We start from the raw sequence: 25,071 nt of genomic DNA on the forward strand, positions 1-25,071 counted from the left end.
GTAACACAAATGAGCAATAATTAATTTAATCATTTAATCTGCAATTTTTGCTTTTAAGGACTTTTAAACAATTTGCTTCAAGCTTTAAAGGGCAGCTTAATTTTCAAATTGCAAGACATATGTAAATTTCAGGGTGGTGTCAATGCTAAAACTCACATTAGCTTGTACCAGGGGAGTAGCTAACCCTGCTCTATAGTCCTCTATATGAATGCAAAACTCTCTGGAAATTCATTCAAAAGCTTCTTAATTTTTATTGTTCTATCACTGTTCGCTTTTTTTACTGTGAAAGAGAAAAGAATATTTTAAAACATAAGTTCTATGCTTGTCATTCTTTTCCAGTTTGTTGAAAATACAGGAATACTCTTGGTCCTGTTGGTTATGGCTATTCGAAGAACAATTCATTCTAATCATACCACTTTTACAAAGGATGAACACAAAAAGCTATAAAATATCTACCACCCAGTCAAGAATCCTGTGACAAATTCACAGCCAAACATACAACTGCAACTTCATGCTTCATTTGAGGAACCTGACTTTCACTCACCCTGACAAGGTGAGAAAAAAGTCACTATTCGTCCTAACTCTCAAGCAGAGACTGTTTCACTGGCAATTTCCTATCATTCTAATCAAGAAAAAATGGTTATCAAATTTCAGGACATTTTCCCAGGAGCTATCTTTTATCCATTTTATTTTTTTGGTTTTTTTTGGTTTTTTGGAGTTTATTTGTTTTTCTGTAGAGAATCAGTCAAGAAGTCTATTTCATTGAGGGGGAAAAAAGACTATTAGGATCAAAGTAAAAAAAACTTCAGAAGGAAAACAAGTTGTCATTCTCCTTCAGTTCTTCTAAGGTCATTGGCTCTCGAATGTAGGTTCTGTTTTGATTTTCAGTGATGTCTGAAATAGTTTCTGTCTAATATGGGCACTTCTGAAAATCATTTAATGCTCTTTTAACATCTGTATTCAGCCTATTTCTTCTCCATTACAAAGCTTTTTATATCATTACAACCCATAACCTTTCAATAGCATAAAATCCCAATTTTATTCATTGTTTCTTGTGTTTTTTGTCTTGTATCCACTTCTCATTTACAGTAGCTGACTGTTGACTTATCTTTTTAATCTAGAATTGGTCCTTAGCAGACACAATTTTCATATTGACCTAAGACACAAACAGTAGGGAAGAACAAATCCTGAGTCATACTACTTGACCAGTGCTAAGATCAAGACTGGTTTTGTGAAAACTTACTAGTCTAAAAACCATAGCAGTCTCTTCTATTTTCAGCCTTATGTAGAATAAAGAAAGATAGCAGTACAATTTTGAGAGGAATAGAAGAACCTGAAACATTTTTGCTTGTCTCCTTTAGTTTTATTTTTAACCTGGGATCAAAAATTTTCAGTCAGATGACATGGGTTTGTTAGAGTGAAAGTTTGAACTCTACTGCCTTCTTACATGGAGGCAGAAGAACATCCTGCAGGCCATGTGATTGTCATATTTTGTTTATAGATATAATCATATTCAGTACTAAGTGCTTTTATTGTGTATTTCCTTGTACTGTGTTCTTTTGTTAAACACAGGGCTTAGGTTCAGCGTTTTAAAAACATCTATGAATTATATAATAGCTACCACAGGAAAAGAAGAGGCTTTCTGACTTCTTTAATGAAATACAGTGGCCTACAGCAAATCTTAAAACTTATTTAATGCAGTTATGGAAAACATCAGAAGTTTTTTGAGTCATTTTCTTTTACCATGTCACAAGAAAGGGAACTAATGGATTTTGAATCTGTAACTTTCAAAAATAATTTACTAATTTCAGTGTTGATGGATTCCTTCAGTATTAGATACAAGACATGAGGCCTAGAAAAGAAGAGAAATCAAATACTCATTCAAATATCTTTATGATCTGGCTGCCTGAAGGGAAGCTCACTGTCAGTGTGAGGTTCCCAATTTTTACTAGTTCACCAATCACTGTGCTTAAGGCTGATGGTGGTTATGGCTGTCTCTCTGATAGTTCATCACATCAGTGTAGTTTTAATTTATAGTTTTCTTCATAAATCAAGATCATTATGGAAAAATGGATGCCCCTGAGTCATTCATATCCTCGGTGCATACACTCCATAAATGGGAAAGCTTATGCATCTTATTATTTCTAAGAGAATGTTAGAAATCTGTTATTGTAAAATCTTTTTTTTATTTTAACAGAACTCTTGTGCTCCAGTGAAAAAACAAAACGAGACACAAAAAATCCCAAACCTAAAAAAAAAACAAATACAAGTGAATTCTGTCTTTAAAATTCACTGTTTTCACTTGAAACACAGAATCAGAGAAAGGCCTGTATTCAAAGCAACCTGAAAGATCATCCAGTTCCAACCCCTCTGCTGTGAGCAGGGTCAACTTTCACTAGACCAGGTTGCTTAGAACCCATCCAACCCAGCCTCAAACAGCTCCAAGGAAACATGCAGGGTTTTTGCATGCTTTGGATTTTTCTTAAGGAATAGTATCATGTAAGTTGATATCCACTCCAGCATTTTAACTGCATCTCTGCTAAATGTGTGATTTTGAAATCACCCATAATTTTGTCTGCCTGAAGACTCATCAGAAGATCAAAATCACTAACTTGGAATATGGATTAAGATCTACATATTTCTTTCTTAATGGAGTCTTTAAACATAGATTTTGATAGACAGAAACAATGTATGATCTTGAAATGTAATCTTAGATCGTTTCAAATTGTATTTTAAAATATGTGGGGTTTTTTTTTAAGTCAATTATTAGATTTTAAAATTCTTTCAACTTTTCTTTTTCCAACTGGTACTTAGCTTTAAAAATAGAGCATTTTAAAATGCTTTTAGAGGATTTTAAAATAAATGTTCAGAGAAAAAAAGAAATTAACCAAAACAAACTGAATGGGTTTCTAAGGAAAGGAACTCAGGAAGTGATTATCAAAACTTTAGGACTGGAACTATTTCCATCTACTGCCACTGACATAAACCATCAGTCAATATGTGTGTCTAGTCTAGCCCTTATAACAGCACATGCAATACAGAACACAGTTTCTAAGGGTGAATTCATTATTAATCATAGAAAGAACTTGATTAAAATTATAAGTGCAAAGAAAAGCAAGCTTGTTTCTAACAACTTTACTTGTACAGATATTACATGGTTGAGAGCTCAAATTTGCTAAACCCACACATCTGTAGAGAACTTTTACGTGTGACCTGGTATGCAAAATGCTGTTGCAATATGAATAAAACATAACTTTTGCAGAAAAGCTACCTTTGCCTGAATTTTTATTCATATAAACCAGAAATATATTTTTTTTGGAAGAAAGCATTTTAACTATCAGACTTCCCTGAAAATTAAGTTATCTTTTTCTACTGATAAAGAAAATTATGAAAGTAAACAGAAAACACTGACAGTTAATGTATCATCAATGAGCAGAAGTTCTAAGGCAGGTATTTCTTTTCTTCCTTTAAAATCATACTAAAAGTTTAAAAGGTCTGATTGTTTCCAGTATATTAGGATCACTTAAAGTCAGGAAACCTTGGAGAGTAAAACAACTTTACTAAAACGGGTGTAAATTTACATGGTCAGATTCATCAGACAGGTTATTTGAGATTATTGTTGGACATTTCTAAATATTTGATTTCAGAGTTTCTTTGTGTCTGTCAAAGACTGAGATACCTTTTTCAAACTCAATAATCATGCAAAAATTTTAATTTGGAAGATGGTTAGTGTTTCTTAATTTAATTTATGTACTGTACCAGCATTGTCATGCATTTGTTTTGTAAGAATTAGAAGAGTAGGACTGATAGTAGTCATGAAGTGCCTGTATCTGGAAGCTATAGTTGCTTCAGAGGAAATGTAAAAGGTCAGTTAGCCTAAAGGAGAGCATCAATGCTACTGAAGTCTCCATGAAGAAGCCAGCATCAGAGCTGGAAGGGTCCCTGCAGCTGGTGAAGCCTGCTGAGAAAGAGCCCCTTAGGGAGGGTGATGCAGAGTCTTTATCCAACCACTTTCTGCCCAAAGGGAAACCAGCACTGCAACAAGAAAGGAACAAGTCTGAAGCTTGACAAGGACCCTGCAGAGTCAGTGAAACTTTGAGGAGCCAGAGACATCAGCAGAGCAACCCTGAATTCTGAGGGTGGTGGCCAGAGACAGACTGGGGCTGGCTACCAGGTGAGAAGACACAGCCCAGACAACAAACCTGCAGCCAAAATATGATCTAAATTAGCAAAGAGCATCTTAAGGAAAAGGAAAATTGAAAAGTAGGGCGAATGAGGAAATCAGAAATAGAAAAGGGAAACCTTTCAATTAAGTTATTTAGATGGAAGATATGTTCTAGTTTGTCTTACAATAATTTTTCCAAGGGTTGAACTGTACTAAAAAACTGATACTTTCAAGATTTATTTTTCTGAAAGGGAAAATGAACAGAATAATAAAAACAATAAATTTTCTGAAGCACAATACCAGCTGCATAGATGAACATCATCATAAACACATCATAGCTACAACATGTTCTGCACAATTTGAGGAAGAAATATCTGTAAAAACCAGGGTAGAGGTATCTACAGAGGATATCTAGCTTACAAATATTCACTAAAAATCATAGTTACATGTATCTTCATTAAAAATAAACTAGAGGAGAAAGGGTACAGGGGGGAAAGTATTGTATTTTAAAAGCATCTCCTTTAAAGAGCAGCAGGGTAAAAATTATTCTGCCATCTTAATGCTGCTTCACTTTCAATAAATATAGATGTTTTCACAGAAACTAATGAAAACATCCACTGTGTTCCCTATGATTCACTGGCAATCAAAAGCCCTTCCTAATTTGCAATATGATGATCTGGAGTATTGACAATCATTCGAAAAGATGGCTTGGTTTTAATATATTTTGTCTAGTGAGAGGAGGCAGCAGCTTTGCCACAGCAGATCATCATCTGTCACAACTGCCGTCAGCACCTGCTAAGAGTTCAGTGAGGGTGCAGGAGGAGCCAGCCCTGTGTGCCTGCTCCCATCCTGGCCCGGGGGAGCAGGGGCTCTGCAGCAGAGCAGGGGTGGTGGAGCGAGAGCAGGACCCTCACACAAGGCTGGGAACAGAACCTGGCACTGCAGAGCACTGTGCCAGCCAGCCCACCCGTGTAGGGGGATAGAATACAAGAAAATAAAACAGTGTAGAAAGTAATCTCACCCCTAAGGAGTTGCAGCTGGGCCAGTTATCAAAGATTAGGAGCAGGCCTGACTTTAACAGGCCACAGCTGTAACCAATGAGAAGAAGAGTGCTATAAAAGAGTGGGGTGGCTGGCTGGAAAGGGAATTGGAGTCAGTTAGCTACTTTGTGAAGAAGAGTCAGTGCTCTGAGGAGCTGACCATAAGAAACATCAAGAAGGTTTGGAACTTCTGTGATAAGGAGGCAACAGTATGGAACCCCTACAATAAGATGACAACACACCCATGTCTTCACAACTCCACATACTGGACAGAGCCTGCCTGAGAGCTGGAAAAACCAAATGCATCCAGCACGTGAGCTCATGGTGGTGAGAAAAGAGAGCCAGACAACATTCAACACATCCTTAACTAATGAGAGGTAATGAGGGCATGCTTAGATAAAACCTTTCCAGTTAGATTTGTGGTCAATGTGGTTAGCACGATGTGGTTTCAGTAGTATGATTACCCATCAATCCAATCATATTTCAGTGTTCCCTCAAGTACATATACATGAGGCAGAAATAATGGGACTGAAAAACTACAGGCTTAATGAAAAATTTAAAAGTCTAGGGGGACATAAAAAAGGACAGATCATAAAGAAACTAAAATTGAAGCAAAATTTTCAGCATCTTTTTTGATATTACTATATAACTGTTATGTTAGTACTAGCATTTGTGCAAAATGTGTGTATCAGTTTTTGAATTAATAAATACTAACTTTTCAGGAAAATGTAGCCATTATCAAAATCAGGAATGTATTCATAATAGCTATGATAAGAATCTAACTGTAGTTTTTCCAGAAATTAATGTTTAATATTAAACTTGTTTAACCATTTTTTTTTTTCGTTTCCTGCCCTCCAACACACAGATATCATGTTAGTGAAGGGAAATAACACTGCCACACAATCTGCAACACATGGCTTCTTTTGGTAGGCTTTTTTTCTATTTGGACAGAATAACTAAATAAATGAGTCCCTGACAAGTAGTTATGGATATTAAATTGTAGATATGCTATAGTGGTTTAACAGCTGTGGATGAAAATAGGGAGCTATCATATGTGTTATTGTGGATAGCACTCAGATAATTATTGCAAAATAGTCTGAACAGGGGAATAATTTGTAAGTATTTACTACACTGTCTTTGTAACTCTTCATCAAGAACCCCTCACATGGAAAACCAGAGATATTTGAAACCTTTTTTGTGTTTTTATTGAATTCACTGCATAAACTTGCTTTGGTGTATCTACTCATCAATTCACACTGTTGCCCTTCTCATCAGCCTTTAGCAAAGCAACACTGGTATTTGCAGAGGTACCCAAACAGCTAATACAAGTATATTGCATATCTAATAAAGAAAGAGATTAAATTCATTTTTCTTCTTCTTTCTTCACATGAAGATATCTTCTTCCAGAAAGTACCTTGGACCCAAAAATTTCTGAAATTAAGCCTTGATGCCTATTTGTCATACAAATCTATCTAATATATCCTCTGAATTTTTTTAGGACAGCAATTTTCAACCCAAATATAATTCCATGACAAATGGACTCTACCCCAAAGCTTGCAAAAGAGATTAAGACAGCAATTAAAAACGCCATTTAAAGATGGGTAAATTGTGGAATTTTTATTCCTTCTGCTATGAAGTAATCAGGGACAATACAAATCCTAGTTATTCATCCAGAAAAACACCTAAGTTTCCCTTTATATTCAAGGAATATTTTTATTGCAGTAGTTCATCATCCCTATGTTTTAACTAAATCAGAAGTGTTTAGAATTCAAACTTGTCTTTTATGAAATACATTTCCATCCTCTTATATTATTTGAAATACCTGGGCAATTTACCTGCCCCCATAATTTTGTCTTGTTTTAAAGAAAAAGTTATTTCCCTGCCTAGTTTATTAATCTCTCCGAGGAATAACATATGAAATTATTTGAAAATATCATCTAAAGGAGCTGATAACTACACGACCCATCTGACTTGAAAGTATAAAGCATTTCACTCAGGCTATTGTGCAAGCTTTTACCGTCCTCTCAAGAACAGAGGGGAAGTGCTTTGTTCTGCCAACTGACTGAGAATAAATAATATTTTTAAGTGTTTAAAATAATTTAATATTCAAATTCGTATTCTCCAATGTCAGTATCATAATCTGATTTCTAGAACCATAGAATCATTTAGGTTGAAAAGACATGTAAATCCTCAAGTCTACCCATTGGCCTGACATGGCCAAATCCACCACTAAACCATGTCCCTAAAGGCCACGTCTACACATCTTTTCAATACCCCCAGCAATGGTGACCACTTCCCTGGGCAACCTATTCCAGTGCTTGATTACCCTTTCAGTGAAGAATTTTTTACTAATGTCTGATCTAAACCTCTCCTGGTGCAAGTTCCAGTAGTTTCCCCTGTCCCATCACTTCTTTCTTTCAGGTAGTTGTAGAGAGCAGTAAATTCTCCCCTGAGACTCCTTTTCTACCTAACAGAATAACTAAGCCCAGTTCCCTCATTCAGTTCTCACGAGACCTGTGCTCCAGACCCTTCACTAACTTCATTGCCCTTTTCTGGACATGCCCCAAACCCTCAATGTCTTGTAGTAATCAAGGGGAATTTTACTGGTCTCGACAACTACTTGAAAGAAAGTTCTAGACAGGCGGAGGTCAGTCTTTTCTCACAGGGTGATAGAAATAGTTTCAAGTTGTGCCAGGACAGGTTTAGATTTCATAATAGGAAAAAATTCTTCCACTATAAGGCTGATCAAGCAATGGAATAGGCTGCCCAGGGAAGTGATGGAATCGCCACCATCCCTGAAGATATTTAAAAGATTTGTAGATGTGACCTCAGGGACATGGTTTAGTGGTGGTCCTAGCAGTGTTTGATTGATAGTTGGACTGAACAACCTTAGAGGTTTATGCCAACCTTGATGATTCTATGATTCTATCAGCTGCAGCCTCTCCAGGGCCAAGTACAGAGGGACAGTCCCTGCCCTGGTCCTGCTGGCCTCACTATTTCTGATACAGCCAAGATGCCATTGGCCTTCTTGGCTGTCTGAGCACACTCTGGCTCCTGATCAGCTGTGTCAGCCAACACTCCCAGGACCTTTTCTGCTGGGCAGTTTTCCAGCCACTTTGCCCCCAGACTGCTGGGGTTGTTGTGACCCAAGTGTAGGACTCATCCCTTCACCTCATTGAACCTCATGTAATTGGCCATGGCAATCAATGCAGCCTGTCCTGAGTGCTCTGCAGAGCCTTCCTGCTCTGCAGCAGAACAACAGTCCTGCTCAGCTTGGGTCTTGTCTGCAAATTCACTGAGGGTGCACATGATCACCTTGTCCAGATCATTAATAAAAACATTAAACAGGACCCAGTAATGACCCCAGGAGAGCACCACTTGTGAGCAGCTGCCAACTGGATGTACCTCCATTCACTGTCATCTCTGGATGGCTTGGCCCTCCAGCCAGTGCTTTACCCAGTGAGCAGTGAACATCCAGGCCATGAGCAGCCAGTTTCAGCAGGACAATACTAAGGGAAACAGTGTACTTACGTTTAGATGAAGTTGATTACTCCACTGACCAATTACTTTGTATTCTGTACTCTTGTTGGTGATTTGATACTGAAAAATATCATAGCGTCCAGGAGCATCTCCATTTTCATTGAAAACAACAGGTGTTCCAGCACTCCCTGAAAAAATATCAAAAGCAATAAATGCCTTTAAAAGAATTTTAAAAATATACATTAAGGGAAAAATTCTAGTTAGAAATTGAACAAGTTCTTCATAATGCAAATATAGTATGATAATAAATTCAAAAATGTCCCCAAAACAAAATGTATGACATTATCATCATCATCACAAAATCTACCCTATGATTCTATGAAAATAATTTTAAAATAATCATTTGCTGTCTTTTTCTCTGGTTGTTTGGTTGAGGGTGTTTTTATGTGTATTATAGAACATTAGGAAATTCTAGGATAAAACAGAAATGAAGAAATTTCTTTTGACATGAAGAAAGACAATTTCACTTTAGGATGTGTATACTTGGCAGTAGGCAAAAAATAACAATCTTGCAATGAACTAAAAAATTTCCCAGTTAAGCACAAAAATATTGTTAATATCCTCAACTTAGGAACCAATACTCATAAAATACTTTGAGATGCAAATGTTTAAATTGTGTCAGAGTAAGTATGCTGTTTCTAACACTGACCACCTATGAAAAAGTATTTTATCAAAATAAATTAAGTACATCAGCTGTGCTTGTTGCTCTCTCCTCTATACATGACACTGCCTGACAGAAAAGGCCATTGCTGAAGCTGTCAAAAGTTATAAATCGACACTGTTCTTATTCGATCAACAAAATGTTCAAAGATTGAAAACTACACATCTACCTTGGCAACCAGACCAGCCAAATTAGAACACACTTTGATGGATTCCCTCAAGGTGACATCAAGGACCTGCACTCCTGCAGAGACCTTTCAAAAGCTACTCCCCTTCCCCAAATTTTTATTTATAGGTGAATCATATTTACCGTTGAGGTCCATTGAAGAAAAATTCAAGTATGCTAATGTTCTATTTCGGTGACTGGAGATGAAATTTATCTTTACTGGGGGAAAAACCCAAACCACCAAAAAATGCCCCCACGATGTTTTCATGTTTCTCCATGTAAACACCCAAGAAAAGAATAGCCAGTTCACAGTAAATTCCTACACTATAACACATGTTAATGTACCACCTAGAGGCACTAAGTCCACTGTGAGTGGTTTCCAGAGAATGAAAAAAACAAGTTTGAAATTCTGGGTACCTGTCCAGGTAGAAGTAGGAGCAGTCTGCACATTCCAAGATTTCAACATAAATTCTTCTTGTATGTCTGTCTGTCTCTCTCCCATAAAGTATTTTGTTCTCTAAAGCATTTTGTTTTGTATAACAGCTTTCATATAAAATTGGTATCCAGTGAAATAAACAGTGTTTTGAGAGTGACAAGTGGCACATTAAATACTGTGCCAATTTCACAGTTCTGCCAGAAAAATTCTGGCTGCAAAAATTGGACGTGAGCAACCATGGAAGAAGAGTATCAAAACTTATGTGTGGTAAAGACTTAAGACCCCATGAAGATAGAAGAGACTCTACAGAAAATTTTGGAAAGCTCTTCATGCTTTGCTCCCAATTATTTTGACAGAATGAAGGGCAAGAAAAATCCCAGTCTACAATCTTTCAAGCAATGAAATTATTCTTCATTGCTCACACAGCAGGTTGATGCAATAAATTTCTTCCACCCAACAAACACATACTCAGCTGTTGTTGGTTCATAGTTATGGAGGTAACTTTCAAAACATTACTGTATAGTAACAATAGAATTCATCTTTCCACTCAGCAGCATTTGAAGCCCTCATGGAAAAACAGTCATTTTTATGAACAGATAGGAAATGTTCTTGGTATACCTTAAGACCAATTGGAACTTAAAACATTATAATGCTCAGCAATAAGAGTGTGAGCTTATAACATATGGCTGGCTTTAGAAATATCTTCTGGTGGTTTTGGTTGGGATAAAGTTGATTTTTTTCATAGTAGGTTGATTGGGGCTCTGATATGGATTTGTGCTAAAAACTGCTGACAATGCAGAGATTTTTTTTTAGCTATTTCTGAGCAGCATTTACACAGAGTCAAGGTGTTTTCTGCTTTTCATCCCACTTCCCCACTGGGGAGGCTGGGGATGCACAAGGAGTTGGGAGGGGACCAATCAGGACAGATTACCCCAACTGATTCAAGGGATATTCTCTACCTTAAAACATCATGTTCAGCCTATAAACCTGGAGAAGAAGGAAGCAGGAGACATTTGGGGAGATGGCATTAAGTCACTCACTCTATGTGTGATGCTTTCCTGGGGATGACTGAAGACCTGCCTGCCCATAGCATGTAGTGAACGAAATCCTTTTGCTTTGCTTATGTGTGCAGCTTTTGCTTCCCTTATGAAACTGTCTTTATCTCAACCCATCTGTTTTCTCAATTTTACCCTTCCAGTTCTGTCCCAGTCCAGCTGGTGGGGGAAGGATCGAGCCTGTGTGATGCTCAGCTGCAGGGGTTAATCCACAACACACCTACAAAGTGACTGAGTAGCCCAAACCAGAACTACCTTTCTTTTTAGGTGTAGACTGTTCTCAGCTAGAGCATAACAGCATCTCATGCTGAGCACCACAATCAACAGGGACATAGCAACTTGCTAAATTCAGCAGCTTCTCCAACTGAGTCCAGCAAGATTTTTCCCATGAGGCGAAAGTCAAACAACCTTTGTCAAGTTAATAAAATCAGGCTTGCTAAAAGCTGGAATAAGTCACAGAAGATTTACACTCCCTAACACTGAGAAAAAAAACACTATCCCTTTGTTAAACAGCAGATTTTAGAAAGTACAGTAACAGCCACAATGCCTGCTCTAAATTATATTTGACTGTGTTTTAGCAATGCTGCCATAACTTGTATATTCTGTTAACAAGGAAACTATTGCTTTAATCCATGTCTTATTATATTCACATTCCATTGTGGAATAAAACATTTAATGAACTATAACTAGGAGGCATGTGTGAATGGATTGTGCTAATAAACCATTAGCTGCATAACCAGGAAAGCAAAGTTAAAGGCTTTTGAAGAAAACTTGTGGATTTGACCAGTGGTTTCCAAAATAATAACTGCAAGATGGTAGCAGAAGACTTGAAAGTGTAAGGACAGAATGAAAGTGTAAGACAAACTAGATGCCTCAAGGTTATAAACAAACTACCAAGGGTTAATTAATCTTCTTTAAAAATGTTAACCTCATCTGAAGAAAAATATACCTTGGTGAATGACCTAAATGAAGAGTGAGTCTGGGAATGGATAGTCCTCAAATTGAAAAGGTTTTCTAAGACAATATACTTTGTTGGATAGTCCATCAAATTGAAGTGCATAGTTCTGTGGAAAAAGTGATTAACACTGTAGAGAGAGCAGATAATAAGCCATGTGGAGAAACACTGTAGCTGACCATAACAACTAATCTCATGTGAGGAGGCAACCTTGGATTCAGTATATGGCACTCAAACAAATGCTACAGAAGTATACAAGTGTCTTTTTTGTGACAACCAGATATGCAGAACTGAGCACTCTTGTATCTGGTACTGCCACATAGACTCTATCATTGCCATTGCAGGGAATTGCATCATAGTTCAAGTTTAAGACAGAATTGAAATGCTCCTCTTGTTAATCATTGAGGTCTACCTGCAAAATTTAAATTTAACACACTGTAGAGAGAAAGTAACACAGAATAAAACAAAGACCTGAGGTAGTGAGCCAGGACTACATAAATTCCAGCTTAGATAAAAAGTACTTTGGGAAACCACAACAAACAGTTCTTGAATAGGGTATTTACACTAGAGAATGAACTTGGCTACTTTCATTTGGGAACCACATTCATTGGAAACCATTATAGGAAAAATGCTACTTTTGCTTAAGATAAATGTTCCTATATTGCTAGTTTAGACCACCATGGAAAACAGAGAAAGCAGGGTACTTTTTTAGAAACAATTTCACTGATTTAAATTTTAAAAATATTTTTAAAGGAATCATTTAATAAAGCAATCATTTAATTATTTAATAATTTTAAAGCAATCATTTAATAATTTAAAGAGAAATGAAGGAACTATGTCTTTGAGCTTTTCATATTTTATTCTACATGTAGTTATGTTGCCTGTGTAATTTTAGCTCATGAATAACTCAGGTAATTGTATTCAATATATCACCATTTTAACTAAATTTTTAAGTTATTCTGGATGTCTAGAACAAAAGTACCTGGTAGAATTTCCAGACTACATAATAAGCTTGGCTAACTATAGAAAATCATGTGTGAGCTTTTACATTCTTCATGTCTCCTTCATACCAATCTTTTTCAGTTTGGTTTGGGTTGAATTGGGGTTTTTTAATATAAAGCCATAGCTTCTAACTTATTTTGAGATCTGTTTCAGAAGTTTCTCTTTGCTGAGCAAAGGACTTATTTACAATTTTTAGGTATAAAGTAATACTCTGGTACTGAAAGAAATTCTCCCTCCTCCTTCCCACTTTGCAGCAATCATCATTAAAGAACGCTGGGTGTTAAATTAGCACCTCAGCTAGACATTTCAGAATGTTCCTGTGACCTCAGCTGTTTATGAGCCTTTCAAAATGCAGGTTGAAATAGCCAGAAAAATTAGAGAAGAAAAAACGTAAAATAGATGACGTTTTTAAGTCTAATTCAAGGCTGTGATGGACCCTTTTGAATTTTCAATACCTTACATAGATATCAAGGAAGACCCTTTCTGATAAGCAGCTGTTGTATTTGTGCACTGGGCTAAAAATTCACATTCTGCTGAAGAAATCTTAAAACATGTACCTTGATATTCTTGAGATGCTGCTCAACAACTACCTAATCCTTCGTGTGCCTACTTTGTCAAATTACATTTCACATTATTCTAAAATATCTCCTTTCGCACTGCAGACCAGAATATTAGATCCCTGAGAGATTACAGCATGCACTTGGCCAATGCCTTCCAGAGAAATTCTCTTTACATTTCATGAAGTGGAAAAGAAGTAGATTTACTTGTAAACCACAAGTTCATGTACAGTACTGGCCAAGTGGATATAAAAATGATTAATATACAAAAGTTCCTAAATTAAGAACTGCACTGAGCCTTATTTTTTAAATTTTTTTTAAATTCAATCAACACACTTGGATTCCTCTTACATTAAAATCTTTTAAAATTTTATTTATTGTGAGGCCCTGTTACTTCAGCACATTGACAAAAGTGTAGAAAAGTGGTTGTGCTGATAAGTCTCACAACTGCCATTTACAGAATATTCCAACTCCAGTGGGGCAGATTTCATTATAAAGTGTGATACCAGATACAAATCTTTTATTTATGAAATAGTATGCCTTTGGATTTATATTAATTTCTTTTTTAAAATTTGAAATTATAATTACTTAAGCTGAGTCTTCATCCTTGGAGCTGTTTCACATCAATTACTTTATCTGCTATGAATCTAAAGAATTCTATGGATTCAATATAAAGAAATCTATGGATTCAATGGTAGGCTTAGGAGAATGGAAGTCAAGTAGCTATGTAGTGCACTGTAGTACAATTAACTACCTCTTAACTATCTCTTAATTAACTATGTACCATCTCTTAGCATTCAGCTTTATGGAAAGACTTCTCAGATTTATAGGATCAACTCTAATTTCATTAATTCATGCAAATAATTTCAGGTACTAAAATTAAGGGTTCAGATTTTTTTTTTAATAATCATTTCATTCTAAGTAGGTTTTAAAAGCAAAAAGTACTACAGAGATGTATATTAATTAAATTGTTCTCAGGAAAGTAAAAAGAGGGAGAATAACCATTTGAACTTTCAGTACCAAAAATTCCCAGAGAAGAAAAATGCATAAAGAAAAATTAAGCAAGATGTTAACCAATGAGACTAAATAGAAGGTTGAAATGGAATAAATGGAAAGAGTAAATACAGGCTGTTATAACATTTAATAGAAAAAAAACCCCCACTGAAAATTATAAACAACTAATCAGAAAATTATAAACAACTAGTAAAAGTTAATTTGTGAATGTCAGGCTGTCAGAGAAAGAATATAAAGTTTACCAAGCTATGTGAGGTTTGAAACAAATGAAGCCATTATCTGCTCAATCTCCACCCAGCAGACATTTTAAAACAATGAGCAAAATGCGCAACGTGGTTACTAAAATATAAAATGATGATTGTCTTACACCTATTCAAAATCTGCAAAGCCTTCTTTTCATGCTTACCCTACATGTTTCAGTTCAAGATTAGTTCAAAATTTTCATCCAGTTGCATTAAATACAGACCTTTAGTGACATTTTAAATATCCTAAGATACTGGATACATCCACGCGGATATGCAGAACCTGCATATGACAGAGAATTTGTGCCTTTCTGAGGCAGCAGCTGGAGGCCAGATGGATACCCTGGGGTATCTTAAATGGCATTTGATGCCCATGTTTAGGCAATTTATCTTACTTACCACAGGGCAAATTCTGGCTGTTCATGTATGAATGCACAAAATAGAATGAAAAAGAAACTAGGAATACTGCAAGAAACAAATTATATACAGATTTAGGGTATATGTAATACGAATTATAGTGGTACCCTTTGCAAGGCTTATAGAGAAAGTAAACAATTTGGTATTGAAATAAACCGATATAAATGAATTCCAGGTCAGGCAGCACAACTTTACATTTCTGAAGCTGATGGATGAGAACTAAGGCTGTGATTTTGCACAAAAGCATATAATTTATTTGTTGTCTTGGTCCTCAGCATAGTGAAAAAATTAAAATTCTGTATTTCTGTGAAAGGAACAGTTCATTCCACTCTTGTATAACATCAGCCAGGGCAAGTACCATAAGCCCATGGCATTTAAAATAACAAATACCAAGTAGAGCTTTTTTCCTTACAGAATCTATTAGAGCTTCTTCCCACATGAAGCACAAAGACATGCATCATAAAACCTACCCTGAAATGAATAAAATTCAGATATGAGACTGAACTCTAGCCATCGACAGTATAGGAGTAGTAAAAAAGCAATTTGTCCCATTATTAATTAGTTGGTGTAACATTGGGTTTTAAAATAGTGATCTAAATGCAAACTCTGGTCCATGCAGTCCTTCAGCTACAACTTCAAGAAGTATATAGAGGAGAAAAATTCATCTACATTTCCCTTGTTCTCTACATGCTCTTCCCCAGAATCAGCAATTGGCCACTCTCAGCAAATATACTACAGTGATGACATTTTTGTTCTTACTCTCTAACAAAAAACCCAGAATATGAAAACACAGAACTCTAGCTCCTCTCCTTACAGCACCTTGAGTCTACTGTCAGAAAATATGTATACCTGTAATACGACTGTATCACAGATTAAACTTTGAATTCTGCCAGATAAAGAATGAAAATTGGTAGACACCAGTCTGTCACCTGCTATGGTGACACAGAATTGAGCAGGCAGTTTTGTGCCTCCCAGCCCGGACTCAGCCCATTCTCTGCTCAACAAGGCTGTGCTGTGACCTCTCCTCCCAGCGGTGGGACAATGCTGTGTGAGTGACCTTCCCTCCTCCACTGCCAGCAGGGAGGGCAAGGAGATGGAGCTGAGCTACTTCACAGGTAGGTGCTACAGCCAGGCAGGAATTATCACTGTGGCCTTGTCAGAAGCATTCATCAATCCTAGGAAAAGAACGTGATGAATGAGATTCTGATGGGGAAGGAGCTGCTGAAGAACAGAAAGCAAGCCCCTTTGAACATTTCCTGCCACCTTAGCTTTGTTCCTTTCACCTCTGCAAAAGAGACAGCTCTGTCCACACGTGGGAGGGGGTTTTGAGGAGAAGAGAGGAGGGAAGGAGTGAGACAAAAAGCTTGCTGTTCCCTACATGTAGCCAAAAAGCTCAATGCTGCCAGCATATTTGAAAGAATAGTACTTCTTTTTATTCTATACTCAAAAAAATCCATAGAGACAGGTTTCATCTTAAAATCTACAGCATATATTGTGAGCCAGAGAAGATTGATTCAGTTTTACAGCTGAAGAATCCAGCAAGTCAAGAAAGCCAACAGGCGCAGGGAACGGATATTGTGTGCAATGGGAACAGATCACTCAATCCCCTAAAGATCAACACATGGTATAAAATTCAACTGAGAGATAAAGACTGCTCTAGTAACATACTAAAATAGTACCAGGGTGATATGACATTATCCAGTACAAGCTAACAGCTTGTACTGAAAGAGGAAGTTATAAGAGGGTGGTTAAGTTTCTCATATAAAAATGTGTGAATAGATGCATAAAGTTTTGTTTGCATGGTATTATAGACTGGAGAGTATCAAATAATCTTGGGTGGAAAATGGTGATTTTAATGTTATCAAGTACATGTGCGTATTTTAGTTTTAAATGTTGTGGTTGGGCATTCTTTTCTTTTTTTAAATATATTTTTCAGCACAAGTAGTAGCAAGCATATTTCTTGTAGTCTCTCTGAGAAGAGTTCATGGTTATGATCTTCCACACAAAAAAAAGAAAAAAAAAGGTAGCTGACACATATGCTGGGACATAAGTGGGAGTGAAAGTGTGAGGAATTTTTTCCACAAATACAACCACAAGTAATTTTTTAGAATTACCAAAATGAATACACTTTAAGTAGACATGAATTTCTATATTAAATCAGGATCACCTGCAGACCCCAGCAACACAACCACGTTATGGGAACATTCCCAGATTAACAGCATTTTCATACCATTTCTATTGTCATGATTCTTCTGGCAAAATAAAAAACAACTTCTTTCAAGAAGCTGTCGCTATATAAAGCCATTAAAAAAGATCAGAAGAGATTGAGGACATTCAGGACTGTCCAAGATATTATGCAACTTTTTTTACCTAAAAGTCTAGCTAGGCAACACAGAATAATTGTCTTCTGACCATAAATCATTTTTTATCTCAGCGTATGCAAGGACTCACCAAGATATAATTGAGAACTATACAGCATAAAGAGCTTGGGTGCACCCTGACCATATCTGTCTTCACCATTAACTATTGTGAGATATCAAGGATCCTATTTCTCCTACTTGTTCCATTTTTCCTGCTGTGTGGCACTGTTTAGGTAGGGTTTTGTTGTGTTTCAATCCCCCTTCCTTTTATTTTTTGGGGGGCAGGGGAAGGTTTTTGCCCTGGTTTTGTTGTTTAGGATGGGTTTTGTTGGTTTTGTTTTACTCCCAGAAAGATGTACTTATTTCAGCGCTGCTGACTGCATATTTTTTGTCAGGTTTCGGGTAAGAGCCTATCAAGCTGACAATTGACAGAGTGCCTTTCAGATGATACCAGACTTTTCTCATTAGCTTGCATATACTGAATGTGAGAAGGTAGAGATGAGTTTCAGCTGTCCATGCCAGACTCCACCCTGAGCATTTACTTCATGCCAGGATGAAAACATGCCAAGCAGATACACACATACCTCTGTGAACTTCAGGAGTCAAAGGACACCAAGAGAAAGTGTTTTCGATAAGGAAACAACTTTGTTAATACTAGTAACTCACAAGTGCATCTACAGTTTCAGGAAAGAAAGATTTCTTCCCTTTCAACTCCAGAAGAATCCCTCTGCTATGGAACCACAAGAGAGAAGGGAAATGTGGAGCTCAGTGAAAGTTGTGCCCAAAAGGTAGTGGGGCTCATACAAGGAAGATGATCAAAGAAAGCCACACACTATAGGAATCAATGCAGACTGTGATGTGCAAGAACTAGTTAAGCGGAAAGGGCTGTCTGCAGAAAAAGTGGGCATCTGAAGAGCCATCTATATTTCTAGGTGCTTTTGGACAAATGTTTTCAGAGTTTGTCCAGCCTCTCAAGCAACTCCTCTGTGTTAACAGGTTCCTGAGGCCAGTGAAAAGCAAATAAAAGTTCTTTGCCTCAGGTAACAGTTGCCTGGGGAGTGAGGCTACATCCTGGTGAGTAAAGATAACCATCCTTAGAGTAATTGTAAAAATGTCAAAAAAAATGGGAAATGGTCCAGCTAACAGGCTTCATCCCCAATACAGTGATTGCTCTGCCAATGCCAAGAGAGCTTTTATTTGTGATTTTCCTCCTCTGTCACCAGGCTCTTGGAAGTCCTAGACCATAGCCATAGTTCTCAAATATCATTACCAACATCTTGGCATTCTGTTACTTCTTTTCTAAGCCTCCATTATTTTTCCAGATATGATATATTGCTAGAATAAAAATGAACAGAAAACAAGCAAACAAAATCAGTGTCACATAATCGTAATTGAAATAACGGATTGCAGATAGAATGAACAAAACAATTTCCCATTTAAGGCGTATATGCAATGTAGTTATTTTACCAAAAAATTCCAATACTGAATGTATACAGCCAAAAGCAATTAGCTATAAGAATGTTCTGAAAGCACATAAATAATTTAAGATTTCTCAAACAAGACACATCTGCATCCTTAACATTGTCTCATTGGGATTGTCATTATGTAACAGACATTAGTCCATTAACATTTAGTCAGCAGACACCTGAAACTTAAATGCCATTTTCTTCCCAGTCTAACCAACCTTCAGATGCAGCTTATTATGACCAATGTACTCTCAGTCACCCATGAGGATAGTTCAGATTGCTGAACAAGATCCTTTTTCACATTGAGTCATTTCCTGGTTTTTTTTTCCTGGAATGCAATCAGCTGTGTTTTAATTAAAATAATTAAACAGGTTAAAAGTATATCAGGGCATTTCCTAATATTGATTTCTATCACTTGTCAGGGATGAAACCCAACCTTCCTTCCAATGCTGTAGCTGATGCTTAAGCTCTGACATTTAGTGAGGACAACACTCCAAAGAGGAACTGTTAAATATCCATAAACCATTTTGTAGCTTAATTTCTTTTGTGCAGTCTACATCAAAAATGAACTATGTCACACAACTGTACACACATAGGCACAGACAGAGCTGCAGGCCACGCTTCAATTACCACAAAAAATTTGGAGAGGCATCAAGCAGAAACATCACTCTCAGAATCGTAGCTTTAAATTTTCCAAAGTGTCCAAGGTAATGTTATTTCAGCCTCATGACCTTGTCATGTCTCATCCTCTGAAGTTTCTAGAATGCAAAACCATCCAATACAATTCACAACAAATGTTACGTTACTCATTAAAGTATTACCTTGTGCCAGAAGGAGGGAAAACCTACAAAGCAGTTACTGAGCAGCCTGATGTGCAAGTAAAAAATGCTTGAAATTCCTGAGTCCTTCAAGTCTGCACAGCAGTAATTAATGTACTTCAATCAAAGGATAAGTAATTTATAGGATTTTGCTATCTTGTTTCTTTGCAACTGCAACAACCATTAGTGAGCAACTGATGTCCACTGAAAATTTACTCTGTTGCCATGGTTATTTTAAGGCAATTGTAAAGCTACTAATCTCCAAAGACATAAAACTATATTAATGCTATAAAACATTTAAGAAGTTGTTTTGGTTTACAATGTTTTACAATCCGTTTATGGGTCACAGTTTTACTGAAAAGCTGACTTAAATTTGGAAGTAATTTAAAACACCTATAACCTATATACTCACTCCTATGCTTCCCACTTTTTAAAGACCTACTTTAGAGATCATTCAGACTATCTGGGAGGTCAGTCCATGGAATCATTCAGTATTAAATTTTCAGAAACTTATATACCAATGCCTATACTAATTTTTATACCTTCATGGTTGTTGTGAAGGAGTATAACTGGACTTTTTTCACTGACTCTTTCCTAGGATACAAGGTTATTCACCTGGTTAAATGGACCATATTTGAAGCTGTTGATATCTGGGGCAGAAATTTACTTTTATTGAAGACAAATGGGGACAATTTTTTAATGGGAAAACAACAGCTGATCTCTCCATTCAAGGAGACTGGTGGTGAGTGTTCTTCTGTGAGATATTTTTTTACAGGTGATATTCTGTATTAATATTAGGGAACACAGGCCATATTGTCAATCCAGTAAGGCTTGAGGCCGCACATCTCAATCTCATCTACTGGAATGAGAAATTCTCATTACAAAAAATGTCAGTAGAAATAACTATTAGTAGAATAATAACATTTTTAGTATTACTGAAATTTTACAGCTAATCTCAAAAAATTTCATTTTGGATCCCAGATACTAAATTCATGTAATGAGAGAGAATCTTTTTACCTTGCTTTAAAATTTCTGAATTCTCAGGACCATGGAAAAAAGCTTTCTTTTGCAGCCAAAATCCTAGTCAAAAAAAACCCCATATGGTGCAAAAGAAATTCTCCAAGAGTATTTTTAATCTTAAATTTTAAATATTTCTTTAGGAACCTTGCTCACGACATCTGAATTCATGGTATTGGAACATTTAGTTATAGTAAGTGATATGATAAAAAATGGACATCCTTCAAATTTTGGCTTTATCTTCCCTATAGAACTTAAATATATAATGACTAAAAATCGTATACATCAAACAACACTGATTTCTTCCTTCAATATCATAAGGAAGACAGTTAAATTCTGTTTAACTAGATAATCAAATTAGGTTTGCAACTGATTTTCATTATGGAAAAAACTACAAAAGTTAAAAAAAAATCTCAAACCCAAGAGATATATTTTATAGATGTGTTGTTTGGCTCAAAATTTCCAAAAATAAATCTTTCTAGTTTATCACTGTACAATGAGAGTAACATAAAAACATACGTCCACATTTTTTATTTTTCAACAGTTATCAGGGTTTTTAATATTTAATATGCTGGTTTGGTTTGAAGTCCCTAAAAAGATACTGTTTTCACAGCTGGGCAAACCAGACACCATTCTTCTTTGAATGCATACTCAACCATAGTAATGACACTGTCCTGATTAACTGCTTGCTACAGTTTTTTTAATTTGATTTAAATGTCAGCCTATCGGAAGCTCATGGAGTGCAGGGACCTGTTGAATTGCCAAGAGATGAAATCACACACCTTGAGCTGGCAAAAGATACGCCTGGCAAGCAGGGTGAACCCAGCAATACTAGGTTGAGAAAAAGATTCATACACGAACAGAAGTTAAAAATGAAGGAAAGAAAAAGAGCATCTTGCTTCTAGTGGTATTCAGAATATCAAAAAATAAGCTTCTAGAACTCACTTGAAGGTAGTTTTAATTGTCAAATTCATTTGATTATGCCTGGGTATCCAAAATCTAAGATCATGGTTTTTAAAAACAATTTAGTACCTAGATTCAATCATAGATTCAATGTAATTGTTGAAACTAATGTAGCCATAGTTTCTCAGGTATCTAATATAAGCAGAGTTTTGCCAGCTTGTTGAGTCTCAAATAATAGCCACAGAAAACAGCATTGTGTGCCTGCTTACCATCACAGACAAGTGAGATTTTAAAATGTCAGTAAACCTAGTGTTCTCACTGATAACTATGATGCAATATGAAGATCTAACTGCTACTACTATTTCAAAGACCACATAAGGCCCTTAATTTGCTAATTGTAGCTCTACCTGCTTAAAATAATGTAATCATTCTTGCAGGTGGTTAGACAGGTGGCTAGAGGAAATGCTGTTATTGCAATAGGTACCTGGCAGACATATACTGGAAGGGCCTTGTATAGATTCTCATTTCCTTTTGCTGTTTCCCTGTAAGAAAGTTGGACTTCTGTAGCCCAAAAGAGTAAAAATCAATATTGCCTCTAGAAGTATTCAGAGCAGAGCAAATCCCCTTACAAAGAAAAAAAAAAATAAATCCACATCTTGGTGTGATTAAAAACACAGTAAAAGGTAGGGTAGTAGGAATCTTTGCTTACTATAGCTTGAGCAACTGCAGCGAGACACAGCCTGTGTTAATTACTACAACTTCAACAAGCTTCCTTCACAGTTACATCTGTCTATTTATAAGGTAGTGTTAAGTCCTATGAGAAGAAGATTTAGGATTTGATGATCCAATTGTGTAAAATACAGTAACCACTATACATAAACTGTGTTTGAGATTTTTAATTCTATTGGATGAATCCATAAAATAATGATTTACAGACTAGTTCTCCCAAATACTTGCAAAGACAAGACTCTAGATGCTGATCTTACACAAACTGCCTAAGAGTTTCAAAAATTGCTTCAAGGAAGGATCCTATCCAAGAGAAAGAATACTTTGCCATTACCATGGCATCTCAGATTTCAGCTTCTTTCTCTTAAAGTAAAAACTCCAACACTTTGGCCCACTCAAATATTGCTGCTTTCTATGCCCGTATCATACCTCCATTGGAGCAATGGCTTTATTTCACAACAAAACTCATATTAGAAAAATAAAAGTATGACTTTTTATTTAGAAAAATATTGCAAAACCTTTTCAGAATCTTAATTCTATCTCTGCAGTTATCTGGAGCCCTTTCAGATTTGTTTCTTTTGAGGATAAGTTGACATATGAAACATGTAGTTGCAAACATTCGTTAAATAAAAAAGTAATGCACATAAAATCCTGTCGCCTTGAAATTCATCTGAATTTTTGCTATTTCTACAGTCCAAGGAAGTATTAGGTCATTTTCTAGCTGATCGTCCAAACTCATCTAGGCAGGAAGGCCTGGAGGAAGGTATCCCTGAGCTTCCTCAGAGGTGCCAACACACCCACTCAGTACAATGCATTGTACCTTGGCAGCAGAACCTCCACAACCAGCAGAGCTTCCTCAGCACCACGTGGGTCAGAGCAAGGCAGCCGCGTGTCACAGCACTGCATTCTCACCTAGGCTCTCATCTCTGAAAGCTTCATATGCAGCTCTGCAGAGTTTGCATGTTTATTTTTCTGCAACCAGTGTGAATCCTCCAGGTATAAAGGTGCCAGACTGAGAATGTTCACCTTTCTTCACCTTCCTTCTTGCAGTGAGAGTATATGCATTCACATGCCAAGCTTCAGATGGAGTGGTCTCGTCTGATGTTTATGCAAGATCATACCTCCTACCTGCCTGATATATTTCACATTTTGCCTTCTATTTCTCTTTTTCCACTCCTTTTCTCACAATGAAATTTTTTTGTTTATTTTTAGAAAATCTTCTTCTGATCATTGCACTACTTTCTTGCTCTGTTTAATTTCTTGTTGCTTGTTTCTTTAGGTTGGACAAAATCCTGTAGTGGAGTAGAGCTCAGCTTCATAAAGAGTTCTTGAATAAATACAAATACAGGTAATCACCAAAATCATGGTGAGTTGGTTTCTTGGGAAAGATTCTCCTGAAATCCATTCATCTAAACTGATTTCCACTACCTGATAATCTGATGGATTTATTTGAATGAAAAGAATCGTGTTTATTGAGAAAAGCAAAGTCAATAATTTCTGATAGATGACTCACAACCTTTTGAAAAGTCTGTCCGGAAAACAATTTATTCACAGTATCATATTTATAAATTGTGTCCAGAGGTTAAACAATTAAAGTTAGAAATAAAAATAAAAAACCCCAAACAAACCAAACCGAAACAACAACAACCAAAAAAACCCCCAAACCAAACAAAACCCAAAGTGCAAAAAGGCACTTGCAAAAGTCTGGTCATTGAGGTTTTCTTTACAGATATAATCCAACCAACATATTAAAAAGGCTTCAAACTTTTTTATACAGACTCCCCACAGTTACTGTAAGCTCTATAAAAGAAGATCCTAATTTGTTCCAGTCAAGCTATGCATGAGAGCTAAAATCCACCTGTACACCATCTGTTCCAGGATTGAGAATGTGAAGTAATGAAGAACATTTAGAAGAGCAGGATAATGATTCAAAACACCATGAAGAGAGCATCACAGTATCCATCTAAGTCTATAATGATCATTTCCTAATACAGCGACCTAAATCTAATCAGTGATGCATGGTAATGTATGAAAACACAGTCTTTAGCACCTGCAGCAATATATCTCACCTCTGATATGCTGCAGGTACTAGACTCCAAGTCCTTTTTAATTAATCACATTGTGCTTATCTAAATATTCCCCCAGTATTCATGTAAACTGTTTATTTCTTCCACATCAAAAATTTTACTGGCAAATAAGGAATTTTTCCCATTTACTTCTGCTGAACAAATTTCAGCTTTTTTTTCTGTGAATTGTCATATAATGTACATGTTAAAGTACAAAAATGAAATATTCTTATCCAGAATTGCTTTATATCATGATGAGAAAAAATACTCTTCAGCAATATATTTTAAGTTTAAAGGTCTCTAAGTCTAATAGCACAATTCAAACAATAGCCAGATTTGAACTCAGGATGTTATTGTTCAATTCATACTTTCCATATTTCTTGATATTTTTAATCCCATAGTAAATATTTTTAAAGATAAAGGAGTACCAATCAAATAACTCTTCATACCAGAACTTAAAAATAGA

General features: G+C 36.2%; 1 protein-coding gene across 3 annotated transcripts in view; it reads right to left on the bottom strand.

Annotated features, from left to right (window-relative positions):
- GRM8 (glutamate metabotropic receptor 8) overlaps positions 1–25,071 on the bottom strand; it is a 315,395-nt gene that overhangs the window by 57,501 nt on the left and 232,823 nt on the right. For all 3 annotated transcript variants that reach the window (XM_063155393.1, XM_063155394.1, XM_063155395.1), the window contains one exon: positions 8,737–8,873. In XM_063155393.1, the coding sequence (XP_063011463.1) occupies positions 8,737–8,873 (137 nt within the window). The remainder of the gene's footprint in view (positions 1–8,736; positions 8,874–25,071) is intronic.

This window comes from Melospiza melodia, chromosome 4, assembly GCF_035770615.1.
Source record: "Melospiza melodia melodia isolate bMelMel2 chromosome 4, bMelMel2.pri, whole genome shotgun sequence".
Lineage (NCBI taxonomy): Eukaryota > Metazoa > Chordata > Aves > Passeriformes > Passerellidae > Melospiza > Melospiza melodia.